The 24,874-nt window shown below is 41.5% G+C and overlaps 1 protein-coding gene and 1 long non-coding RNA gene across 2 annotated transcripts in view; both read right to left on the bottom strand.

Moving 5' to 3' along the window:
- The window catches only part of PWWP2A (PWWP domain containing 2A), a 45,095-nt gene extending 32,773 nt beyond the window's left edge, over positions 1–12,322 (bottom strand). The window contains 3 exon segments of the mRNA XM_081284094.1: positions 4,749–4,810; positions 4,813–4,817; positions 11,638–12,322. Of these exon segments, the coding sequence (XP_081140220.1) occupies positions 4,749–4,810; positions 4,813–4,817; positions 11,638–12,221 (651 nt within the window). The 5' untranslated portion in view covers positions 12,222–12,322.
- A 1,312-nt stretch (positions 12,323–13,634) lies between these two features.
- On the bottom strand, positions 13,635–17,861 carry LOC308643856. Its single transcript, XR_014020833.1, has 2 exons — positions 17,354–17,861; positions 13,635–13,719 (listed from the first exon to the last, which is right to left on the bottom strand). It is a non-coding gene; the product is annotated as an uncharacterized lncRNA (long non-coding RNA).
- Positions 17,862–24,874: the final 7,013 nt, after the last annotated feature.

Genomic DNA, 24,874 nt, shown 5'->3' with positions numbered 1-24,874 from the left:
TAAGACATCCTGGGCATAGTGGCACATGGGTGTAATCCCAGCAAGGAAGCTAAAGCAAGAGGATCAAAAATTCAAGGCCAGCCTCAGCAACTTGGTGAGGTCCTAAGAAACTTGAGATCCTGTCTCAAAATAAAACAATAAAAGAGTTAGGGATATGGCTCAATGGTTAAGCACCCCCTGAGTTAAATGCCCCCCCCAACCAAAAAAAAAAAGGAAAACAAGGAATGGTAAATGGTGGTCTGTTTACCCTTTTTTTTTAAGGCTGTTAAGGATTCAGAGGCATAAAAAAGCAATTAAGGGAATCCTCCTGGAGAGAGAGGATGTTGGTTAGAGTATGTGTCTCTAGGAGGGGGCTAGGTGTGTGGTTGATTGAGAATAATAACTAGTCTCTTGCCGTGCACAGTGGGTTCTGCCTGTAATCTCAGCAACTTAGGAGGCTGAAGCAGGAGGATCACAAGTTATATCCTAGCCTCAGCAATTCAGTAGGGCCCTAAACAACTTGACAAGACTGTCTCAAAAAAAAAAAAATAAGACAAAGGGCTGGATAAGTGGCTCAGTGGTTAAAGCACCCTTAGGTTCAATACCCAGTACCCAAAAATAAAATCACTAGTTCCTTAACAAGATGAAGCCACTGAAGGCTTCTGACTATTCTATAGTAATATGACCATAAGCGTCTATTTCACTTTGTTAAAAACCTTAAACTCATCTACAGTAGTCTGATCCTATCGTTTACTGAGTACAAAGTGCTCAAAACTATCTTGCTTTCCCTCACTTTGAAATAGATCCTTCTCAAAGGTGAGCCTTTTTCAATTAGTTTAAAGAGTACATAGGAAGGACTAAATTTCCCTAATGAGACTGTAACCTTCTCTTCATGACAAAGCCTATAATTTCCTCATAAACCATCTGCCCCAAAATGTTAGTGGAAAGAAAAGATTGGGAAACACTTCCACCCTCCACTGTGAAGTCCACTGTTATCTCATCCCTAATAAAACACACGTCATCTTTCCTTATTTTTTTATAGTGACAATAATTTATTTATTGTTTTTTTAAAATATACATGATAGTAGAGTTTATCTTGCCTACTACACACACATATAGTATAACTTATTAGGATCCCATTCTGTGGCTGTACATGATGTGGAGTTACACTGGTCATATATTCATAATGGACATAGACAATGATATCCAATTTATTCTTTCCTATTCCCATACCCCTTCCTTCCCTTCATTCTCTTTGTCTAATCCAACTAATTCCTATTGTTCCCTACCCACCTTATTGTGTGTTTGCATTGGCATATCAGAAAGACTTCCTTCCTTATTAAAAGAGGAAAGTTGTGCTACCCTAATACTATCCAAAGCTTCTACAAGTCTTTTCAAAGTATTTGAAAGATGTGGATTTATTCTGTAGGCCACAGTATCACTGGGTTTAGGCTGAATGGACATTCAAGCCAACCCTTATTAAGTGACTTGTCATTCACCCTAGTTCTGCTACTTAATACCTACTTTGTAAAGTAACAATGTTAACGATATAGCAGTTACTATATGTCAGGCACTATTCTAAATAAACGTTTACAATAATTGGTTTAAATCATAACAGCAACCCCATTAGTAAAGTATTACTACTATCCTCACTTTATGTGTGTGTGTAGTGCTAGGGATTAAACTCAGAGCCTCATACACACTAAGCAGGAGTCCTACTACAGAGTTAGGCCCCAGCATTTTTTTTTTCCTTTTCCTTTTTTTAAAGAGATGGGATCTTGCTATGTTGCCCACACTGGTCCCAAACTCCCGGAACTCAAGAAACCCTCTTGCCTAAGCCTCCAGAATAGCTGGAACTACAGGGTGTCCCACAATACCCAGCTTTCTGCCCCCATTTTATAGTCGAGAAAACCAAAGCAGAGAGAGTAAACAATCTTCCCAAGATCACACCTCTGGTGAACAGTAGGGCTGGGATATGAATTCCGGCAGTAGGCCCAAAGTCAGGTTCTTTACTACTGCCTCTTATCTCATCAAGTTATTTAGCCTCCTCTCTCCTCCACCTCCACTTTTCCACTAAGGAAGCAGAGGCACTAATGGGTCTGCATGCTCCTTTCTGAATGCTGTGGAGACAAACAAGCTTCAGAACTCAGACTATGCCATGTTTTAAGATAATAAAGCACCACCATAAATATATTAATGTTTCAGCAGTGAAATAAAATAAAAGCATGTTCACACTAAATGGGATGATTAAATGGGTTCAAAAAAAAAAAAAAAAAAAAAACCCTCACATCATCTTAGGTCAGGTTAGGTTTTGCCATCAAAAAGTAACCAAAAAGCTAGACAAGGTAATCCCAACAGCTTGGGATGCTGAGACAGAAGGACTTCGAATTCAAAGTCAGCCTCAGCAAAAGCAACACTAAGCAACTCAGTGAGACCCTGCCTCTAAATAAAATACAAAATAGGGCTGGGATGTGGCTCAGTGATCAAGTGCCTGAGATCAATCCCCGGTACCAAAAAAAAAAAAAAAAGTAAGAAAAGGCCAGGCTACACACCTGTAATCCCAGCAGCTTGGGAGGCTGAGGCAGGAAGATCACAAGTTTGAGGCCAGCTTAGTGAGACTATTAACTATTTAGCAAGATCCTATCTCAAAATAAAAAATAAAAAGGGCTAGGGATGTGGCTCAGTGGTAAAATGCCTCTATGTTCAATCCCTGGCACCAAAAGAAAAAAAAAAAGTATCAAAAAGTTTAGTTTTCAAAGCTTTGTGGATTATGGAATTGCAGATAAACTTGTCAGACATGAGGCCAGGCACAATGGGACACACCTGTAACCCCAACTACTCAGGAGGCTGGGTTGGGAGTCTGAGGCAAAAGGATTTCAAATTTGAGGCCAGCCTGGGCAACTTAACAAGAACCTGTTTCAAAACAAGAAATAAAATATAGAGGTAATGGGGATATAGTTCAGTAGTAGAGTGCCTGGTTCAATGCCAGTACCACTTAAAAAAGTGGGGGGGGATAGAATTCTGGATATTCCTATTAATATCTGCCTTTTACAGTTATAGGAAGTTACTTAATCTGAACCTGTCTTTATCTGTGAAATGAGTATTAATATAGGTATTAACAAAATTTACTGATTCAAATTTCCAGGGCTAAATGAAACAATGTATACAAAGTACCTGGCACAGAGTCTAACAAAGAAATGAGTCTAACATACAAATAAACAGTAGCTACTATTTAATATGAAAAGTAAAGCTTGGTAAACTTTTTAGATAGTAAGAGTATGAAGAAAGTATGAGTTTTAAAAGGCTAAAACATACTGTCATAATAAGACAACTTTATAAATTAGTTCAAGGAAAAAGATAAAAATATGGACTACTTAAACTTTCATTGGGCAACCAAATTTGAAAAACAATTTGCAAGTTTAATAACCAGGTCTACAATAAGAACCTGGATCTGCCACCACTCTGCACATCTCCACATGCATTGCATGGCTTGTGATTATGTTCCATTCTAAATTAACCAGTAACTCCTTAAAACTTGTTTAAGAAATTTATCTTGGGTTGGGGTTGTGGCTCAGTGGTAGGACAGAGCACTTGCCTAACATGTGTGAGGCACTGGGTTTGATTCTCAGCACCACACATAAACTAAATTAAAGTAAAAGTCCATCAACAATTTAAAAAATATTTAACAAAAGAAATTTATCTTTCACCAAGTGTGGTGGCATATACCTATAATCCTAGCTATTCAGGTACATGAGGCAAGAGGATCACAAGTTCCAGGTCAGCCTGGGCAACTGAACAAGACCCTCTCAGAATAAAAAATAAAAAGGGCTGGGGATGTAGCTCAGAGAGTGCGTGCACTATGTATCAAAAAAAAAAAAAAAAAAAGCAAACTGGTAGAATGGAGCTCAGAAATCTATGCACATTTGTTTTGAGGACAACTGCCCAAACGTGTTTGGCAAATTCATCTTATACTAAATTTACCCGAAAATTCACTTAACCTCTACTCATGCTCTTGTAAGATCTGCCCAGCCAGCTTCTGTTCTACGGGTAATGTGTGTCTGAATTAATTGGGGAATTTAGGGAGAACAGGACCAACAAGAAATGATGATGTACTTCATAGGCACAAATAACTAAGAATATCTTTCATTTTTTATCAATAGGAAATTAGCCATAACAGTCAACATAAGCACATATGAATTTTTTAATAGCACACAAAGATAAGTTGATCTTAGGAAGATCATGTGCAGTGTTATCAAGAGCTTTACTTTAAAACAGTACAAAGTATGGTCTTATTTACACGTAAAGGCAGAAAATTAAATTCATCAGAAACATCAGATCCAATAAAACATGACTGGCATAGTTTGTATATGATATATTTAGTTAACTAGCACATAAAATATATTTATAAAACTTTTTGTTAATACCAGAAGTCTCTGCTCTTAGATTTAAACTAGATTTTTAACGCCCAACAACTAATCACTTCCAAAAGAAAAAAATCAGATTACTGCAACATACAATAGAAGAACTCTCTTGATACAGCACAGGGGACCATCCTAGATTGTCTAGATCAGAAAGTGACTGGCACTTGACTCTGCTATTTTATTGTGGGAGCCCTTTATTGACATCTGAGATTTAAGTAGAATAATCACAGGCAAAATACTTAAGTGTTTTAAATATGTACAACTCAAGACAATCATTCAAGCATATACTCGAGGACCTAAATTCTCAACCTGGACACTTTAATGTAAGCTACTGATACCACTACTCACTGCTTCACCAGAATGGCTGTATATTTTTCCCACCAAAAGTAGAGCTATTGCACCATACGTTCATGGTCTCTGCAAAGAAAAGAAATCATTGTCTTGGTTTATATTTCCTTTAAAAAGTAAATTTTCTACAAATAATTTTAAGAACCTAGACAGTGAAATCTGAAGTTTTCTCAGTTCTTTTTAATTCAAATGGTACCCACACATACACAAAGTCAATATGGTTATTCGTAAAATGATCAATTCTGAAACACAGCTAGCTATAACCTTTAATATGCATGTGCCAAAGAATTAAAATGCACAAGCATTTTTAAACACAAAATATGTACTTCATGATTCTTTAATTCATGTCAGGTAAAAAAAAATAGTTTCAAAAAGATTTTTCAGGGTTCAAATTTGCTTTTTAACTATTTAAGATGGGACTAATAAGCAGAATAATGTGTACAGAGAAGCTATTGATCTTAGTAAATAATGTCCCTTCAGACATGGATTGAACAGGTGAGAAACTACCTTTTTAGAAGCCAGAACTGAAGTTTTTACCTTTTGCAGATAATCTTGACTGGTTAAATATTTCTATGCTTGGAATTGCTAAAGTTAGAGCTGTGTTTAAGCAACAAGTCTAAAAGTTTGCAGGCAGATAAAAGATATCCATAATCATTTCTACTGCCCTAAAACAAAGGAACAGAGGCTTTCAAAAAAAGGGATGGAAGGACTGAGATTGCTGCCCTTTCAGTTTGCTACTGTGGTAAAAGAACGTTTACATCACCAGGCCAGGTGGGATGGTGCACACTTGCAATCCCAGCAACTTGGGAGGTTGAGACAGGAGGATTGCAAGTTAAAGATCAGTACAGTAACTAAATGAGAAATCAAAAAGATCTGGGGATGTTAACTCAGTGGTAAAGCACCCCTGGGGGTTCAATCCCTAGTACAAAAAAAAAAAAAAAAAAGGAATATTTGATATTTGCATCTGAGGGTATGCAATCAAGAAACAAAAAATCCAAAATGTAGAAAATTCTATAAGACTTTCTGGGATCCTAATTTGAACAAAACGTAAACAATCTTGGGGCTGGGGTTGTGGCTCAGTGGTAGAGCATTCTCCTAGCACATGTGAGGAACTGGGTTTAATCCTCAGCACCACATAAAACAAAGGTATTGTGTTCACCTACAACTTAAAAAAAAAAACTGAGATGTTCATTTTGAGACTGTTTATGACATTTTAACACTAACTAGAAGTTTAATATATAAAGGAATTGTTGCTATTATTTTAAATGTGAATGGTAGTATGGGGTCTTTTTTAAGTATTTATCTTTTTAGAGATCTATACTGAAATATTTATGGTTATGCCTGGAAATTGCTTCAAAATAATTCAGTGAAAGCAAATGTAACAATTTTGACTAAAAAGCAGTGAATGTTAAAGCTAAACAATACATGTATGAAGGTTCATTTCCAATAATAAAAGAGTTCAACAAAAAGCACCTCATCACTGATTTCTTATTGTCTAAACCATTAATAATTAATAATCACTAAGTAACTTGAAGGAATACTTATTACATATCAAAATTACAAAAGCATAGGATTAAGGAAGAAAAGGAAAACCCAAACTGAATTCATAGTGTTGATTATTCTCACCAGCTAGTATTTAACTGTTTTCATTACACATTGCTAACAAGCTGAACAACAGGCAGGAAATTTAAACTAAGAGAGCTAGAGATGTAGCTCAGTAGTAGAGCAAGCACCAGAACCTAGGTACCATACCTAGCAATGCAACCAAAGAAAGGAAAAAAAAAAAAAAGGAGGCCAGGCATGATGGTGCTTGGGAGGGGACTTGGGAGGCTGAGGCAGAAGGATCAAAAGTTCAAAGCCAGCCTTACTCTTAAAGTTAAAATTTAAAAAAAAAAAAAAAAAAAGGTAGGGAGTGTGGAGAGCTGGGGATGTCACTCAGTGGAAAACTGCCCCGGGTTTCAATTCCCAGTAGCAAAGGAGGAAAAGAAAAGGCAAAAAGCCCAGGGTAAACTAGAGAACGCATGTTTTACCTAAAGGCATTCAGTTTCAAATAAATATTTCACTAAACAAAATATGTTTTTAACCAGATACTCAAAACACCCTCATTTAGTGTGACCATGTCATTTACAGCCAAACAAGATACCTAGAAGAAAGGAAAAATAACACTCAACCAGGATGGTGCAGGCTCCTTCACGGTATTCACCTTACATGTGCAGTCATGTATAGCTTAATGGTGGGGATATGTTCTGAGAATATCAGTGTATACTTATAAAACTAAGACAGCTATAACTTCCTTGGGTAATATAATCTTATGGGGCTACTATCAAAAAATATGGTTCAAGAATATCATCTGTCCTTTCTAAAATGTCATTATGCAGCACATAAATATATATATAAGCTGGAGCTTAAGCCTGCTTGTTTATATGTAAGTGAACTGGTCAAAGCCAAACAAATTAGCCTCAGAAGAACTAGAGAGGGGCTGAAGGTACAGTGCTAAGATAGAAAGCACGCTTAACATGCTTGAAGCCCTGGGCTTAATAAATAGCACCAAAATAAACAAAAGCAGTAACACTTTTTGCAGACTGAAGAAAGGCACACGTACGCTGACATAGTCTCCCAAACATTCATTCTTTCCCAATTATCTCAGACAGACAGGAACCAAAGCTTCAGAGCTTTATGTCCTCCAATATTCAAGCTAAGGAAACAGGGAGTGTCCAGAGCAGAAGCCTGGCTACTAACTGATTGAAAAATTTGCTTGGCTCCAAGACCCATGTTCTTTGTATTATCCCACACAGCCACTAAAATTAAGCACTGAATTTCAGAAATACATATTTTTTTACTTTCTGCTTGAAAGAAAAGTTGCTAGCCCAACTGACTCTTTAATATGAAAGTAGAAAAAAAACAAGAGGTTTTAGAATTAAGTTTGAATCCTTATTTTACTTACAAGGCAACTGGCCAAATTAAATGAACCTCAATTTCTTCCTAGATAAATGAAAAATATTACCAGAGCTATAAAAACTAAAGCATGTGGTACAATGCCTGGTAAAAAATAGGTTCTCAATAGGAAACTCCTGTTATTTTTACCTCAAGGTATAATTCTATGTCCAATTCAAATGGGATACAAATTATCTTTAAAAGTGACTAATGAGGGCTGGGGATGTGGCTCAAGTGGTAGCACGCTCGCCTGGCATGCGTGCGGCCTGGGTTCGATCCTCAGCACCACATACAAACAAAGATGTTGTGTCCGCTGAAAACTAAAAAAAATAAATATTCTAAAAATCTCTCTCTCTAAAAAAAAAAAAAGTGACTAATGAATATAGTGTAGTCATGGCCTTGGTAGAATTTATTAAAAAAAAAAAAAAAGAAAATTTTCTGGATCTATCAGTTAACACCAGAATTATATATGAAATCAGGCAATGAAGGTAAGTGCAGGGCTGAGGCCATGGCTCACGGTAGAGCACACTAGATGGCAAAGCCCTTGGTTCAGTACCCAGCACTGGGGAAAAAACAAAAACACAGGCCGGGGGCTGGGGGTTGCCATATGTTATAATGAAAAAGGAACTCAAACTACTCAATCATCGGTCTTAGGATAATTCCTTGAATAGCTAAACCGTAAAGTCACTGTGTTTTATTTCCTCACCATTTCCATGACTGGTCTCTCCACGTAGGTTTTAGAAGGGGGGACTGTGTATCACACACTATATTCAAAATACCTAGGAGGGTACCACATCACATTACATACCGAAGTGCTCAATAAATATTTTGTTGAATTAAAACGTTGATATGGGGTTGGAGGTGGAGCTCAATGGTAGAGAGTTTGCTTATCATACATGCAAGGGCCTAGGTTCCATCCCACACTGAAAAACAAATTGAGATGATCCCCTTAATGGCTTTTTTAACAAATAAAATAGCTCTTTCAAGCCAGATGGACAGATGCAGTGGCACGTGTCACCTGCAATACCAGCTACTATAGTCTCTGCTACTCAAGGAGCTGAAGCAGGAGAATTGCTTTAGCCCCAGAGTTGGAGGCCAGCCTGGACAACATAGCAAGACCCTGTCTCATTAAAAAAAAAAAAAAAAAAAAATAGCTCTTCCAACAGAAGAAATCACTGTTTATAAGAAACACTGTTAGCAAACTAGACCAAATTCAAAATTGCAATTTTCTACCAAAGAAAATTTTTTAAAAAATCAAAACATTGACAGAATGAGCACCAAAAAACAGGAAAGCACTATCCATTCCATTTCTAAAAACAACTTACCTTATTGCACCTTTCTTTTGCAGATTTGAAATTCAGATTCTCTCACAATCACTGGCCTCTTCTGTTTGATTCAATAGCATACACACTAGAGTGTCTCTGTCACTATTAAATACATCAGTAGAAAGGACACTTGTCTTATTCTGCTTTCTAACTAGGAAAACAGAAGTACAAAAGCCCTAACCCCAATTTTTTTTTTTTTTTTTTTTTAATTGCAGAGCAGGGTGATGCACACCTGTAATCCAAGCTACTTGGAAGGCTGAGGCAGAAGGATGGCAAGTTCAAGGCCATCCTGGGCAACTTAGCAAGATCTTGTCCCAAACTAAAAATAAAAAAAGGGCTGGGTGTATAGCTTGTTAGTAGAGCACCCATAGGTTCAATCCTCACTACACCCCCCCCCCAAAAAAAAATAAAGGGTTATATGTGTAACTGTGGTAGAGTGCTGGCCTAGCATGCATGAAGCCCTGGTTCATTTGCAGCACCGTCAAAAAAAAAAAAAAAATTAAACAAGGCATGGTACTGCATGCCTGTAATCCTAGCAGCTAGGAAGGCAGGAAGATTCAAAGCCAGCCTCAGCAAAAGCAAGGCACTAAGCAACTCAGTGAGACCCTGTCTCTAAATAAAACACTATAGGGCTGGGGATGTGGCTCAGTCAAGTGCCCCTGAATTCAATCCTTGGTACCTCCCCACAAAAAAGTTAAGATTAAACAACATACAGAGCAACTGTAACTGCTCCTGTCTTTTCCCCAGAACATCATACTTCAATATAAATTTTAAATGTTTCTTTTTTTCCCCATACAGAAAAGGATTTCTGAAACTTGATGGGAGGGCAAGGAATTAAAAGTAAAACATACTAATAAGTCATTTCCAAACAGGTGAGACACCATTAGTGTGTGCTATTGCAGGAAACAAAATGGAGAGCAGTGAATGGGAGTCTCTGCACTTCATATCTGCAAAAGAAGAGAATAAAAAGGTTAACTAACTTAAAACAGGTTATCTCTTTTACTTGTTTAAAGCAGTGCCCATAAACATTTTAAATCAAAAGATGGCCTGGGGGAGTGGTGCAAGCCTGCAATCCCAGACACTTGGGAAGCTGAGGCAGAAGGAAGGCAGGCTCAAAGTCAGCCTTAGCAACTTAGCTAGGCTCTAAACAACTCAGTGAGACCCTGTCTCAAAATTTAAAAAAGGGCTGGAGATGTGGCTGTTAAGTGTCCTTGGGTTCAATCCCTGGTACAAAAATTTTAAAAAGGATGAACATGTACTGGTTAAGACAGATTTGTAGGGCTGGGGATGTGGCTCAAGCGGTAGCGCGCTCGCCTGGCATGCGTGCGGCCCGGGTTCGATCCTCAGCACCACATACAAACAAAGATGTTGTGTCCGCCGAGAACTAAAAAATAAATATTAAAAATTCTCTCTCTCTCTCTCACTCTCCTATCTCACTCTCTCTTTAAAAAAAAAAAAAAAAAAAAAAAAAAAAAGACAGATTTGTAGATGAACTCTACCTTCTAGTCCTTAAAACAAATTTTCTGGCATGGTGGCCCACACCTGTAATCCCAATATTGGGGAGGTTGAGACAGAGGAACAGCAAGTTACAGGCCAGCTTCGACAAATTAGCAAAACCTGTCTCAAAAAATAAAAAGGGGGACTGGGGATGTGGCTCAAGCGGTAGCGCGCTTGCCTGGAATGCGTGCGGCCTGGGTTCAATCCTCAGCACCACATACAAAGATGTTGTGTCCGCCGAAAACTAAAAAATAAATATTAAAAATTAAAAAATTAAAAGATAAAAAAAAATAAATAAAAAGGCTGGAGGATATAGCTCAATGACAAAGTGCTCCTGAGTGCAACTCCCAGATGGGGGTGGGGTGGCGATATAAATTTAAATCGCATCTATAGTATTAGAAATTATGTTAAAAAGGATGTGTGTGTGCATATACACATATATACACATATATATCCTATCTCTTCTTTAGATATTTCTTTTAACTATCATTAAAATTGGCAAAATATTCTTCCCTATTTAATAGTTACCTATGGGGAACTGCTGACAGTAGTAAGAATAACAGTAAAAGGTTTAACTTAACAAACGCTCTTTCCCCAGTAAGGAGTGACAGGTAACCTTTTAAGAACCCATTGCACACACCCCTTTCTCCAACCCTGCTAAAGTTAAAGGTTAATTTGAGGACAGACAAGTGCTCCTGTGCATCTTCTCCGCCCTGTAGTACCCTGTTCCCTGCAAAACTCCATCTGCATTTTGCATTAACCCACCCGATCCTGGGTAGGTGAGCCAGGGCCAAGTCTCAGGAAGCTGAGAGTGGGAGGCGAGATCCACGACCCTCTCCATCTGCACCCGCGCCCCCTGACCCGTGGCACACCTGCCCGCGCAGGCGCCCACCTGGGGCAGGGACCGCCCTCTCCCAGGCTCGCGCGCTGCCCCACGCGGAGCGCGCGCCACGCGCAGCTCAGAACCGGAGGGCGGTGCAGGCGGCCGGGCCCCGAGCACAGGAGGCAAAAGCCTGGGAGAAGGGCCGCCGGGGCTCACTCACTCTCTCTCTCTCTCTCTCTCTCTCTCTCTCTCTCTCTCTCTCTCTCTCGGGACCGAGCCGGCGGCAGCGAGCGGGGCACGGGCGCGGTACCTTTTGGACAGATCCATGAGGACCCCGGAGAAGAGCTTCTCTCCGAGGCGGAACGACACGACGAGCGCGTCCTCAATGATGTGGTCCAGAGTGACCCGCACCTCCGAGCCGGGAATCAATTGCGACACCGCGGAGTCCCCGCCCGCCGGCGGCACCAGCGCCGGAGCTGTGGGCTGGGGCAGCGGCGTGTCCTCGCGCTCCTCGGGAGCCGGGGGCTGCTCGCAAAGCGGCGCTGGGGAAGGTGGAAGGTCCGGCCCTTCTTGAGACGCGGCAACCGCCGGCTCCGCCACCCGGACGGGTAGCTTCTCCTCAGCCTCCAGCTCCGGCCCCGCCGCCTCCGGGCTGCGGGCGAGCTCCCCTGGCGGCGGCGGCGGCGGCGGGAGCGGCGGCTCGTCGGCCTGAGGAGCGGACTGCTGCCCGTCGGCCTCGCCGTCCGGCACAGATGCTTCAGTGGCCGTGACCGGGAGGGGATCAGTGCCGGCCTCGCTGCCGGGGATGGGCTCCATCTCCGGCTCGGCCTCGCCGGCGCCCCCCTCCCCGGGGGACGCAGCAGTCGCTGCCGCCTCTGCAGCCACGGCCGCCATTTTCTTCCTGGCTTCTCCCTCCTCCAACTCCGGCTGCGGCGGCGGCGGCACCGCTGCTTGGTTCCCTAGGCCTTCCCCTCCCTCCCGCGAACAGTTTCGTCCCGCCCTTTCCCTCATGCTCGCTATTGGCACCGCGCCATTGGCTCCATCCTACACCCCTCCCGCACTTGTGCTATGCCATTGGTCAGGCCAGGATGTCTTTCATCTAGTCAGTCCATCCCTCCCACACAGAATAAGAACTTCTCATTGGCCAGATGAGTTGTCAAATGTCGAATCTGAGGAGGAGTCGGGGTGGGCTCAGAGGGGGCGGAGAATATCACAAAAGCCGAGCTCCGTACTTTATCTCCTCTTTCTATTGGTTCAAAGGGAAAATGTAGCTTTATGATTGGCTTACGCTCCTGCCCATTATCAGTCCCGGTCTTCGGAGGTGGGAGAAAGGATGAGATCACGTGGTGCGCTTGTTCTTTCGAAGATGACGGAGGGGAGGAGTAACGGGAGAATACGGGAGGGGGAACCACTTCCCAAGAATCTCTGCGCAGAGATCCTTAGAATAAATGTTATTTCTAGGGGCGGACCTGCTTGCGGCAGAGTGTGGGTACGAGAGGCATCTTTGGGAAGAACAACTAAAGTTGAGAATAATTTTGCAAGCACTTTTTGAGCCCCTGCTCTGGTCTTCACTTTACTAGTATGGCTATAGTATGATGTACAATACATTTCCCCATAACCTCAAGGCAGCCGCTCGAGTCTCCACACAAGGAGTGTTTTCCTTCACTTTTTAGGAACAAAGAACGAATCTTCACTTTCCAGGAATTTAGTAATTTCAAAGAAGGAAAATGCTAATGAAAGAGAAGAGACACCTTCCACACTAGACAAAGTGAAAGCAATCCTGAGACATTGCTCATTCTCTCCAAAAATGGGACACACCTGGTCCCTAGCAAGCATTCTTTCTTTCCTGACCTGTCCTATTTGGGCCTATTTGGGTATTAAAAGTCTCTCTTCAGTGTCCTGATGCACCTCCTTCTCTACTTTCATTTTAAGTCTCTTGATTTGTTATGTCTGGAAGAATCTGAATGTGTTTCTCTCAGACTGCGCCTCAGTCAGTCCTTTTCTATGGAAGAACAGAGATTGTAGGCAGTGAGTATGCTTACAGGACAGAGGGAAGAAAAGTTTCCGATGTTGAGGGAAATAAAAATGGAATTATAAAAAATAATTGCAGCTAACATTTTTGAGTATCGTGCACTAGGTACTAGTATACTGTAATATACCTCTCATTTAATACTTACAGGTACTATTATTACACTTGTTTTATTAAAAATTGAGCTACAAAGAGGCTGCTAAGATCACTCACCTGCTAAACTGCACAGTCAGGATTCCAGTTTTGCATTAAAAAGCCCAAAAATGGCAATAAGCAAATATCGTTATGTGTCCTATTTATTTCACATCAGGTGGCTCTTGGGAAAAATCCAGTAAGAGATGTCAAACAGGAAAGTTTCAGAATCTAACAGAAGGAAATAAATGTACTTAGTGTTCATTCTGTAGCAGGGATTAGGAAGCGGAGTCTTAGGTTAAGGAGTTTGCACTTGTCTAGCATGGGTGAAGCCCTGCTTTTCCCAGGGAAGTTAGGGGCGGAAGGCCGGGTCTGTTATCTCTTGCAGGCAAGATGCTTTCTTTCATGACACCCTGTCTAGAGTTCACCACAATGAGTTAACCATACATATAGGCTGTGAAATTCTGAGACCCTGAGTTTCCAAATTGTGTAATCTCCCACAGGGAGAAAAAAAAAATCTAACTTGGGTCCTAGGACCTTATTGCCTCTTATAGCAATTCATTGCAAGATACTGATGTGAATAATTTACATTTCACATTTATATTGTGACATAGTAAGTCACTTCCTAAACTGTCATTTTCATTCTGCAACTCAAGTCTCTGTTGGCCTGCTATGTTGACCTCAAGTGTACCATCTTCTGCTTTACTTTCAGGGCCCTCTCTGTTCTCACCCTACCTTTCAAGATCTATTCTCCACTAGTCCTCAGGCCTTCTAATTCTGGGAATATCTGGTCATCCATCCTTCATCCATTTATTCATTTATTCATTCAGCAAATAAATATTGAAGGCCAACTGTGCATCAGTTACTGGGATAGGCAGGTAGAAGGCATGCCATAAAGGTTACAAAAGATTTAGTAACTGCCTTTCTGAACCTTTTTATTTTTCCTAGTAGTAAAGCTAAGAAATAATCCAAAAAATGAATAAATAAGGAGCTGGGGTTGTGGCTCAGCAGTAGAGCACCCGCCTAGCATGTGCAAGGCGCTGGGTTCAATCCTCAGCACCACATAAAAATAAATAAAATAAAGGCATTGTGTCCAACTACAACTAAAAAAACTTTTAAATGAATAAACAAGAAGATGATGGATTGTGAGCATTGCCAGGTGTACATTGGGGTCAAAAATAACAGCAATTGCTTAAAGTTCTGAGGCAAAAGAGAGCTTGGCTGTTCCAGTGTGGTTGAAGAGGAATGAACACCAAGATGAGTGGGTGAGATGAGGTTGGGAAGGAAAACAAGGCCTAAATCATATGTCAAGTATACAAAAGTAGGGGCTGGGGATGTGGCTCAAGCAGTAGCGCGCTCACCTGGCATGCGTGCGGCCTGGGTTCGATCCTCAGCACCACATACAAACAGATGTTGTGTCCGCCAAGAACTAAAATAAAAAATAAATAAATAAATTCTCTCTCTCTCTCTCTCTCTCTCTCTCTCTCTCTCTCTCTCCCCCTCTCCTTAAAAAAAAAAAAAAGTATACAAAAGTAAGGAATTCTGCCCTCAGGGAACTCCAGATCTAGTGGGGAATGTGGCTTTTACATTTGCTGTTGTCTCCTAGTCACTTCTGCAGTCACTGTCCTTCTGGCATAGAACTGGCTTAGATGAGACCCTTGATGTTTATGTCATGGATATCCACATGGTATGTGTGGCTAGCTAGATAGTGAGCTGGGTGGATAGTTGGAGGATTGGACAGATGGTTGACTAGATGGATGGATGGTTGAATGGATGATTGGCAGGGATAAACAATCCAGCTGGTTGCTTCAGCAGATCCTCTCTGTCACAGACTTTGATTTCAAGCTCTGCAGGGTACTATAATTTAGTGACTAAAAACTCGAGTAGATGTGAACAAACCTGTGTCTGACTCCCCAGTCAGACTTATGACTCGCTATTTGAACTAAGAATGATCTTAGGCAAGTTGCTTAGCCTGTATTTGCTCATTTATAAGCTATTTTGTACATATTATGTAATCTCACTTGTATCTTAATAATAACTATTTACCAATAGGGTTTGTTTTTTAATTATATAAAGTAAAAAGGGCATAACATATACCCTCAATCATAGTAAAAGTAGCTCAATATCTGTTAGCAACAAGGTATAGAAACTTAGTCTTATTGTACATGAAGGGTATTGACCCCCCAGTAATCAAACTTGTTATCATTAAGCAAAAACTGAAACACTAGGATGTTGATACATGAAGAAGGATAAATATATTTAAATATGGCTTAGTGGTTATTTTTGTGGGCCTGGATTTTGTGGGAAGTCCAATTATAGCAAGAAGAAAACATGGGGAGTAAAGACTCATTCAGGACAAAGGGAATGGATTTTCTCATAGGACATAACTGCCAAACCATAGCGACTAAATGAGTTGTTCCTCAAATTCTGTGTCTATTTCCATGTAGCTAACCAATATTTCTCTTCTATAATAAGTTCTTCTGCTCCAAGACTGAGATGGAGATAGATGACTACTGACAAATGTGTCAATCATTGACTCTGTCACTATGTCTCAATAGTTCTCAATGTATCAGGGGATCTCTATGAGAAACAGCCTGAAAGTTATTTTGTACATATGGTGGGATCCCATAAAAACAAGCAAAACAAATGATGCTGGGCTTGGGGTTTTTGGTTTTTGTTTTGTTTTGTTTGTGGTGCTGGGGATTGAACCCAGGACTTTGTGCATGTGAGGTAAGCATTCTACCAACTGAGTATATATATACGCCAGCCCCTTAGCGTATTTTTATAGTACTGGGAGTTGAACCCAGGACCTTGTGCATACTAGGCAAGTACTCTGCCACTGACCAATTTCATCTCTAGGCCTTTGGGGTTTATTTTCTTGCAGATTCACTCAGGCTGGCCTCAAACTTGCATTCCTCCTGCCCCAACTTCCAGAGCAACTGAGATTACAGGCTTGCATAAATGTACCTGTCTTCAAATTGATGCTATCAGAAATCAAGATATAGGGTTATTCTCTGCAGGGGGTAAGTAGGAGCAGAGTAGCTAGTGACTAACAGGAATATGAGTGGAGTTTGCTGGATTCTGATAATTTCTGTTTCTTGGTCTGGGTACTGGTTACACAGGTATGCCCAGCTTTTAAATATGCATCAAGGAAGCCAGGCAGGGTGGCACACACCTGTAATTCCAGCAACTCCAGAGATTGAGACAAGAAGATTGCAAATTCAAGACCAGCCTGGGCAATTTAGTGAGAGCCTGCCTCAAAGTAAAAATTTAAAAAGACTGATGTCTCAGCTTAGTGTTAAAGTATTCCTGGGATCAATCCCCAGTATCTCAAAAAATACAAATAAAAAATAAAAAGGACTGAGGATGTACTTCATTGATAAAAAAAAAAAAAAAAAAAAACACTTGGGTTCAATCCCCAATATAAAAAAATAAAATAAAATAAAAAATCAAGGGATGGGGAGTGTTGCTCAGTGGTAGAGTGCTTACCTAGTATGTAGGAAGCCCTGTGTTTGGTCCCAAGAACAGAAAAAAAAATTAAAGTTTAAAAAGTACATCAGGGTCTGAGGTTATGGCTCAGTGGTAGAATAGTTGCCTAGTATGTGTGAGGCACTGGGTACGATTTTCAGCAACACATATAAATTAATTAATTTATTAATGAAATAGTCCATTGGCAACTAAAAAATATTTTTTAAAAAAATACATCAAGAAGCATGCTTATGTATACTTTTCTCATAAGCATGTGTAAAGTAAGTTGTATTAGTTAGGTGTATTAGTTATCTATTACTCTAGTGTCTTCCTTTCTTAAACAACATGCATTTGTTTTATGACAGTGTTTATGAGTCAGAAAATCAGCATAGCCTACCTGGGTCCTCTGTTTCAGAATCTCTCACAGGGCTGCCATCTAGATGCGGTCCCAGCTAAAAGCTTAACTAGAGAAAGGTCCAGGTGATTTGATGTGTCATTTTGAGCCACAGGGAACCCAGATTGCACATTATTTCTGATGCATCTGTGAGGGTGTTTCTAGATGAGATTAGTTTGGGAATTGGTGCACCCAAGTGAATTACAACTCCTTTGGGGATGGTCCTCCCCATGTGGTGGGGCATCATCCAATCCTTTGGAGGCCTGAACAGAACAAAATGCAAATGAAGAAAGAATTCACCGCATTTGCTTCTTGTCTACCTGCTTGAATTAGGACATGTCTGCTCTGGGACTGGGATTTACACCAGCAGCTCCTTTGCTTCTCAGGCCTTTGGACTGAGTCTAGAATACCACCACACTTTTCTTCTTCTTCTCAGCCTCCATATTTAAAGGAGCCAATTCCTCACGTTAAATCTCTTTCAGTTCTGTTTCTCTTGAGAACTCTGACTCATACCGTCCACTTCTAAGCTCACTCACATGATTACTGACAGGGTTCAGATCCCAGTGGCCACTGGCCAGGAGCTTCCCTCAGCTCATTGCCACATAGAGCTGCCTCATAGGCCAGCTCACGTCATTACAGCAAGAGCGGAAGAGCCAGAGAGAGCTAGAAAGAAGCCACCTTCTTCTAGAGCTGAGTCTCAGAAGAGGCATCCCATCTCTTCTGCTGTGTTCTACCCATCGCTGGAGTGTAGCTCAGCAGTAGAGTGGGTGGAGTTCAATCCCCACACAACTTAAATGTTTAAGCAAATTAAAAGGGAAAATATTTCAAGGGGGTCCCCCTGAATCTCACCCAGGGTTGCATGCTCTTCTGTGGACTTTTAAAAATTCCTGCTCTGCATGAATGTCTACCCCTGCCCCCTCCTAGGCAGATCCTCACCTCCGTCTGGCAGGTACAAGAAGCCATTACTGCCCATCGAGGTGGCACACGCTTATAATCCCAGCAGCTCTGGAGACTGAGACAGGAGGATCTCAAATTCAAAGCCAGTCAGCAATTTAGCAAGGCCCTAAGCAACTTAGTGAGACCTTCTATGTTAAATATAAAAAGGGCGGGGGCTGGGGCTCAGTGGTTAAGGGCCCCTGGGTTCAATCCCTGGTACCAAAAAAAAAAAAAAAGTCATCACACTACAAGGGTAAAATCCTAATACTGAGGACACTCCTCATAGCATGAGCCACCATGAATCCAACCATTCATTGAGTACCTACTAGGTACCTGAAAGAGACAGCAAGGAGGTGAACTTGAAGAAATCAAGCACCTAAAATGTAAGCACCATGCTGAGACATCTTCCTCAGCAATCTTGGGGTGTTGTTTTCACACTGTTCCCCATATAAAATGTTCCCCCAATATTAGGGATTGAACCAAGGGACACTCTACCCCTGAGCTACATCCCTTATTTATTTGTTTGTTTGCCTGTCTGTTTGTTTTTGAGATAAGGTCTTGCTAAATTGCCATGACTGGACCCAAACTTGCAATCCTCCTACCTCAGTCTCTCAAGTCCCTGGGATTACAGGTATGCACTTGGTACCTGGATGCTCCCTCTTTATATATTCTTGATAATCATCATGTCAACAGCTGGGTGCGGTGGAGCATGCCCATAATCCCAGTGACTCTGTAGGCTGAGACAGAGGATCATAAGGTCAAGATGATTGTCAGCAATTTAGAGAAGCTGTAGGCAACTTAGCAAGACCCTGTCTCAAAATGAAAAATTAAAAGGGCTGGGGATGTAGTTCAGTGGTTAAGCACCTCTGGGTTCACATCCCAGTACCAAAAAATAATAATAATAATTGTCATGCCAACATAATTCCTTCAATATTGACCCCAAAGGAAATACTTTAGAAGGAATGATTTTCGGTTGATCTGGGTTTGCTGGGACTGAGGGTCTGAGTTGCAGGACATTCAGTATTAGAAGTGGGACAATTTGGGGGACTGGGATATGGCTCAGTGGTAGAGTGCTTGCCTAGCATGCACCAGGCTCTGAGTCCTATCTCACACCAAAACCCAAAAACAACAAAAAGTGGAACAGTCTTGGGTAAACCATAAGATTCAGCCAGGCTTCGTGCTATGTGTTTTGCAGAGACGAACACCAATCCCTCAATAAACCAGCAAGTAAAGGGAACCTCAGAGAGGTCAAAGGAAACTTCCAAAGGTATAGACAGGGATTAGGATGGGAGCTAGGCCTGTCAGTCTTCATAGAATGTACTCTTGGCAACTTTGCTTTTTTTTTTTTTTTTAAGAGAAAGAGAGAGAGAGAGAGATTTTTTGATATTTATTTTTCAGTTTTCAGCAGACACAACATCTTTCTTTGTGGTGCTGAGGATCGAACCCGCGCTGCACGCATGCCAGGTGAGCATGCTACCGCTTGAGCCACATCCCCAGCCCCAAGGCAACTTTGATTTTTGATTTTTTTTTTAAATTTCTTTAGCCAAGCCTCAGACAGGATTCTTGGATTAATGATTTATGGATGTGCGTTTGTCAAATTTTCTAGTTCCAAGCCCACAGTATAAACTTGACCTTAGATTCTAAACACCTTTGATTGTAGCAATGCCTGAAAAAAAAAAAAACTAATAATATTTGTTGTTGTTGTTGTTTGTTTGTTTTCCAGTCTCAGGATTGAACCCATAGGCTCTCTACCACTGAGCTATGTCCCCAGCACTTTTTACTTTTTATTTTGAGATAGAGTTTCTCCAAATTGCCTAGGGTTGGCCTTGAACCTGCAATCCTTCTGCCTCAGCCTCCTGAACAGCTGGGATTATAGGCATGTGCTATCTTGCCCAGCAGAATATTTCTTCTTGTTTTTTTTTTTTTTTTTTTAGTTAAAGTTTCTAATGTCAGAGATTGAACCCAGTGTTCAGTAATGCTCTACCACTGAAGTATACCCCATTACATGAACACTGATATACTGCCAGGTGCAGTGGTGCACACCAATGATACCAGTTACTAAGGAGGCTGATACAAGAGGATTGCAAATTTGAGACCAGCCTCAGCAAATCAGTGAGACCCTGTCTCAAAATAAAAAGGGCTGGGGATGTGACTCAGTGGTAAAGCACCCCTGAGTTCAAAATACCAAAATAAATAAATAAATAAATCTCAAGCCAGAAACAGGGACACAGGAAAGGCACTTTATTTATATAATACCACGTACTTCACAGCCTTTCCTTCCCTAGCAGCTACGTCAGGGTTCATGCCCAGCTGTTCCTCTGATTGTATACTTGCTTGTCCAAGGACAAACACTACACTAAAATGGCTTGAATATTTAGCTCTAAGTTACTTTGGTTCATTTTTATTCCAAATTCTTTATATATATATATATATATATATATATATATATATATATATATATATATATATATAATTTTTTCAATTGTAGATTGTCACAATGTCTTTATTTTTATATGGTGCTAAGGATTGAACCCAGAGCCTCACGTGTGCGGGGCAAGCGCTCTGCCATTGAGATACAACCCCAGCCCTATTCCAAATCCTTATTCTCTGTTTTACTTGTATTTGTTTTCAAAACAGCAGCAGAGGCAGGGTGGCACATGCTTGTAATCCCAACAACTCAGCAGACTGGAACAGAAGGATGGTTATTTCAACCCCAGCCTCAGCAACTTATCGAGACCCTGTCTCTACATAAAATATAAAAATGGGCTGGGGATGTAGGTCAGTGATCAAGTGCCTCTGGGTTCAATCCCCAGTAGCAAAAAAAAAAAAAAAAAAAAAAAACCCAAAAAACAAAAAAAAAAAAAAAAAAAAAAAACAGCAGAAGACAGGTGCAGCACAGGCCCATAATCCCAGCTACTCATAAAGCAGGAGGATCATGTGTTCAAGGCCAGCCTCAGCAATTTAGCAAGATTATGTCTCCAAATAAAAGATAAAAAGAACTGGGAATATAACTCAGTGGTAGAGTACCCCTGGGTTCAATTCCCAGAACCACAGTAAATAAATAATAAAAATAATAAAACAAAGAGGAGTGTGGATGGAGTCGGTCTACAGCACTTGCCTAGCCTGTGCAAGGTCCTAGGTCTCACCCACCCTGAGTGTCATATATGTGAAAAAGAAAATTGTAGACTGAGCATGGTGTCGCACACCTGTAATCCCAGCTTCTCGGGAGGCTGGGGCAGGAGGATCATGAGTTCAAAGTCAGCCTCAGCAACAGTGAGGTAGCTAAGCAAATCAGTGAGACCCTAGGACTGGGGATGCTCAGTGGTTGCATGCCCCTGTGTTCAATCCCTGGTTAAAAAAAAAAAAAAAACTTATAGAGTTTTTTTTAAACAAATGAATGGTAATTTCTAGGTGGTGGGATCACTATGCCCAGTTACAAGTTCCAAGTATTCTTTTTTTTTTTTTTTAAGAGAGAGTGAGAGAGAGATTTTTTAATATTTATTTTTTTTTAGTTCTCGGCGGACACAATATCTTTGTTGGTATGTGGTGCTGAGGATCGAACCCGGGCCGCACGCATGCCAGGCGAGCACGCTACCGCTTGAGCCACATCCCCAGCCCCAAGTTCCAAGTATTCTAATTGCCTAGTTTTTCAACAAGAACATGGATTTCTTGGGGGAGGGCGTATTGTTTAAATTCTTTTTTTTTTCAAAGAGAAAGTGAGAGAGGAAAGAGAGAGAGAGAATTTTTTAATATTTATTTTTTAGTTCTCAGCGGACACAACATCTTTGTTGGTATGTGGTGCTGAGGATCGAACCCGGACCGCACGCATGCCAGGCGAGCGCGCTACCCCTTGAGCCACATCCCCAGCCCTTGTTTAAATTCTTACCTAAGGAAATAAATATATACAAAGAGAATAAAGCAGGGTTGGGTCACCTTGTAATTGGACGGTGAATGCAGAGCCACAATGGGTGACTGGGCTGCCCCGGGATGTAATGGGTGGAAGGGACAAAAGTCTTCAACTGAGAAGCGGGCTCCACAGCCTGCCGTTTCTGTTCAGTTTGGGGTGGGATTTGTTTGCTGATTTTTGTTATTTCTTGGCATACACAGGGCTTCATGCATGCTAGGGAGGTGCTCTACCACTGATCTACATCTCCAGCCCTTTTTATTTTTTATTTTGACAAGAAGTCTCGCTCAATTGCTGAGGCTGGCCTCAAACTTGCAGTCCTCCTGCCTCAGGCTCCCAAATAGCTGAGCACAGAGACTATAAACTGCCACACCTGCCCTTTTTTTATTTTTTAATTTTATTTTGAGACTGGATCTTGCTCAATTTCCCAGGCCAGCCTGGAACTTGTGGTCCTCCTCTCTCAGCCTCCTGAGCAGCTGGGATCACAGGTGTGGGCCACCATCCCCAGTTTCATATGTGTTCTTTGGATGACAGCACACCATTTTCTGCTGTGTTATGTTAGTGGGTAAAGGTGAGAAGCAAGTCCCCAGATAGTAGTAGTTCAAGGACTCTAAATCATTCCTCAGGTGCATCTCCATCCAGCAGGGCAAGTCCTGGATCTTGGCACAGCAATGGAGGTGGCCCTGCTGCAGCCCCCCAGAACCTTGGGAGGCAACCCCCGCCCCCCTTTCTGCAGTATTTGGTTCTTCTGTGTAAATCCTTATTCTTCCCAGACTCAGCCGCTCCAGCCTGGTCTAGGGATGCTGATGAAGAAGGGAACAGAAAAGAGAACTTACTTGTCCTTTCTTTGTTCCCTCGACCTTGAAGCACTTAACAGCGGAGCTCAGGGTGTGGAGAGCAGGCAGAGTTCTGGAATGAAAGGCAGAGAACTCAGAGGGCGCTGGGAGGCTGCACTCTTTCGTTCCGCTTTGGTCACCATAGTGACTTCTGTCTGAAACCTCAACCCTGCGGTTATGGCTTGACATTCATTCATAATAAGGCCACCCCTGCGCTTTCCACCCACTGGGGAACTGAGCACTGCATGCACTGGGAATCACGAGGCCAGGACACCGAAGCCTTGACGCAGTGTGTATCCTGCAGGTGGGGTGGCCTGCTGCTGGGCAGAGGGAAGACTGAAGGCTGGGTGTGCTGGGTGTTCACGTGTGCTCTGGTCCTGTCCCCTCAGTTCACAGAGGAGAAGGGATTTGCCTAAGGCAATTGAGCCCTTTTGAGAACCAGCCAAGACTGGAGCAGGGCCCTCTTTATTCCTGGTATAGAGGTCTTGGCACCTCATCGGTCATGCACGGGCAAGGCTCTGATCTGAGCCCAGGATTTTTCACTTTTTTAAATTAATTAATTTTTTTTTTTTCTGGTACCAGGGATTGAACCCAGGGTGCTTAACCACTGAGCCACATCCCCAGCCTTTTTTTTTACATTTTATTTGGAGACAGGGTCTGGCTGAGTTGCTGAGGCTGATGTCGAACTCGCAATCCTCCTGAACTGCTGGGAGTACAGGTGTGCACCACTGCACCAGGCTCACCTCTTGACACTTTGTAACAAGCCCTGGGCCTCACACTTCCTCAGATTGTCACTAAAGGTTATTACCAGTGATTATGGCAATCAGATCATGAGCTCCTCCTTGAAAGTCCTGAACTAGAACTTCTGTAGCCAAAGACTTCCATTTTGGTCACAGATTTACAAGTAAATTAGCTCATTTAGTCCTAAAAATAACCCCCAAAGGTGACTATTATTACTGATGAGCTACACCCCCAATGCTCTTGGTTTTATTTGGGGACAGGATCTTGCCAAATTGCCCAAACTGGCTTTGAATATGGATTCACCTGCCTTAGGCCTTGTATCTCTGGGATACAGGTCAGGGCAGCATGCCAAGCTATTATTCCCTTTTAAAGTGAGAAACCTGGGAGTTTGGAGAGTGGTTGAATGGATGAACTTGGAGTGAGAAGTAAACGTGAGTCTTAACTGATAGTAGTAGCTCATTAGTCTAGACACTGGCTTCAGACTCAAGGATATCAGGTCCTACTATTTGCTTGCTGTGTGACTTTGGACAAATCATTTAACTTCTCTGAGCCTCCCTTTCTCCACCTGTAAAAACAACATAATAATAGAACCTTCTTTATAGGATTACTGTAAAGATTAAGTAAGGAAATATATGTAAATCACATAGTAATGTGCTTGGCATTTAATAAGTATTGTCTATTATAAGATTTGAAAGTAGTTTCCTGCTAGAACTACTCAAAGGAAAAAGAGAAAATTTGCATCCCACTGTCAGACCCACCCAGAGCCTAAGGTCTTCCTTTGTCAATCAGGAAGAGAATGTTTTCACAGAAGACACTTCAAGGTGAATGAAATATATCTAAAAGACCCTTTTAAAAATATTTTATTAATTGTTAATGGACCTTTATTGGATTTATTTATATGTGGTGCTAAGACTCTGAGCCCAGTGCTTCACACATGCTAGGCAAGTGCTTTACCACTGAGCCACAATCCCAGCTCCTGAAATACCCTTTTTAGAGCTTTATTTTTTTATTTGAAAGACTCTGGACAAGCTGGGTACACTGGCCCATGCCTGGAATCCCAGCTACTGGGGAGGCTGAGGCAGGAGGATTACAAGTCCAAGGCCAACC

Source organism: Spermophilus citellus, assembly GCF_964194105.1.
Source record: "Spermophilus citellus genome assembly, chromosome: 1".
NCBI lineage: Eukaryota > Metazoa > Chordata > Mammalia > Rodentia > Sciuridae > Spermophilus > Spermophilus citellus.
This window is presented reverse-complemented; position numbering and strand designations above follow the sequence as displayed.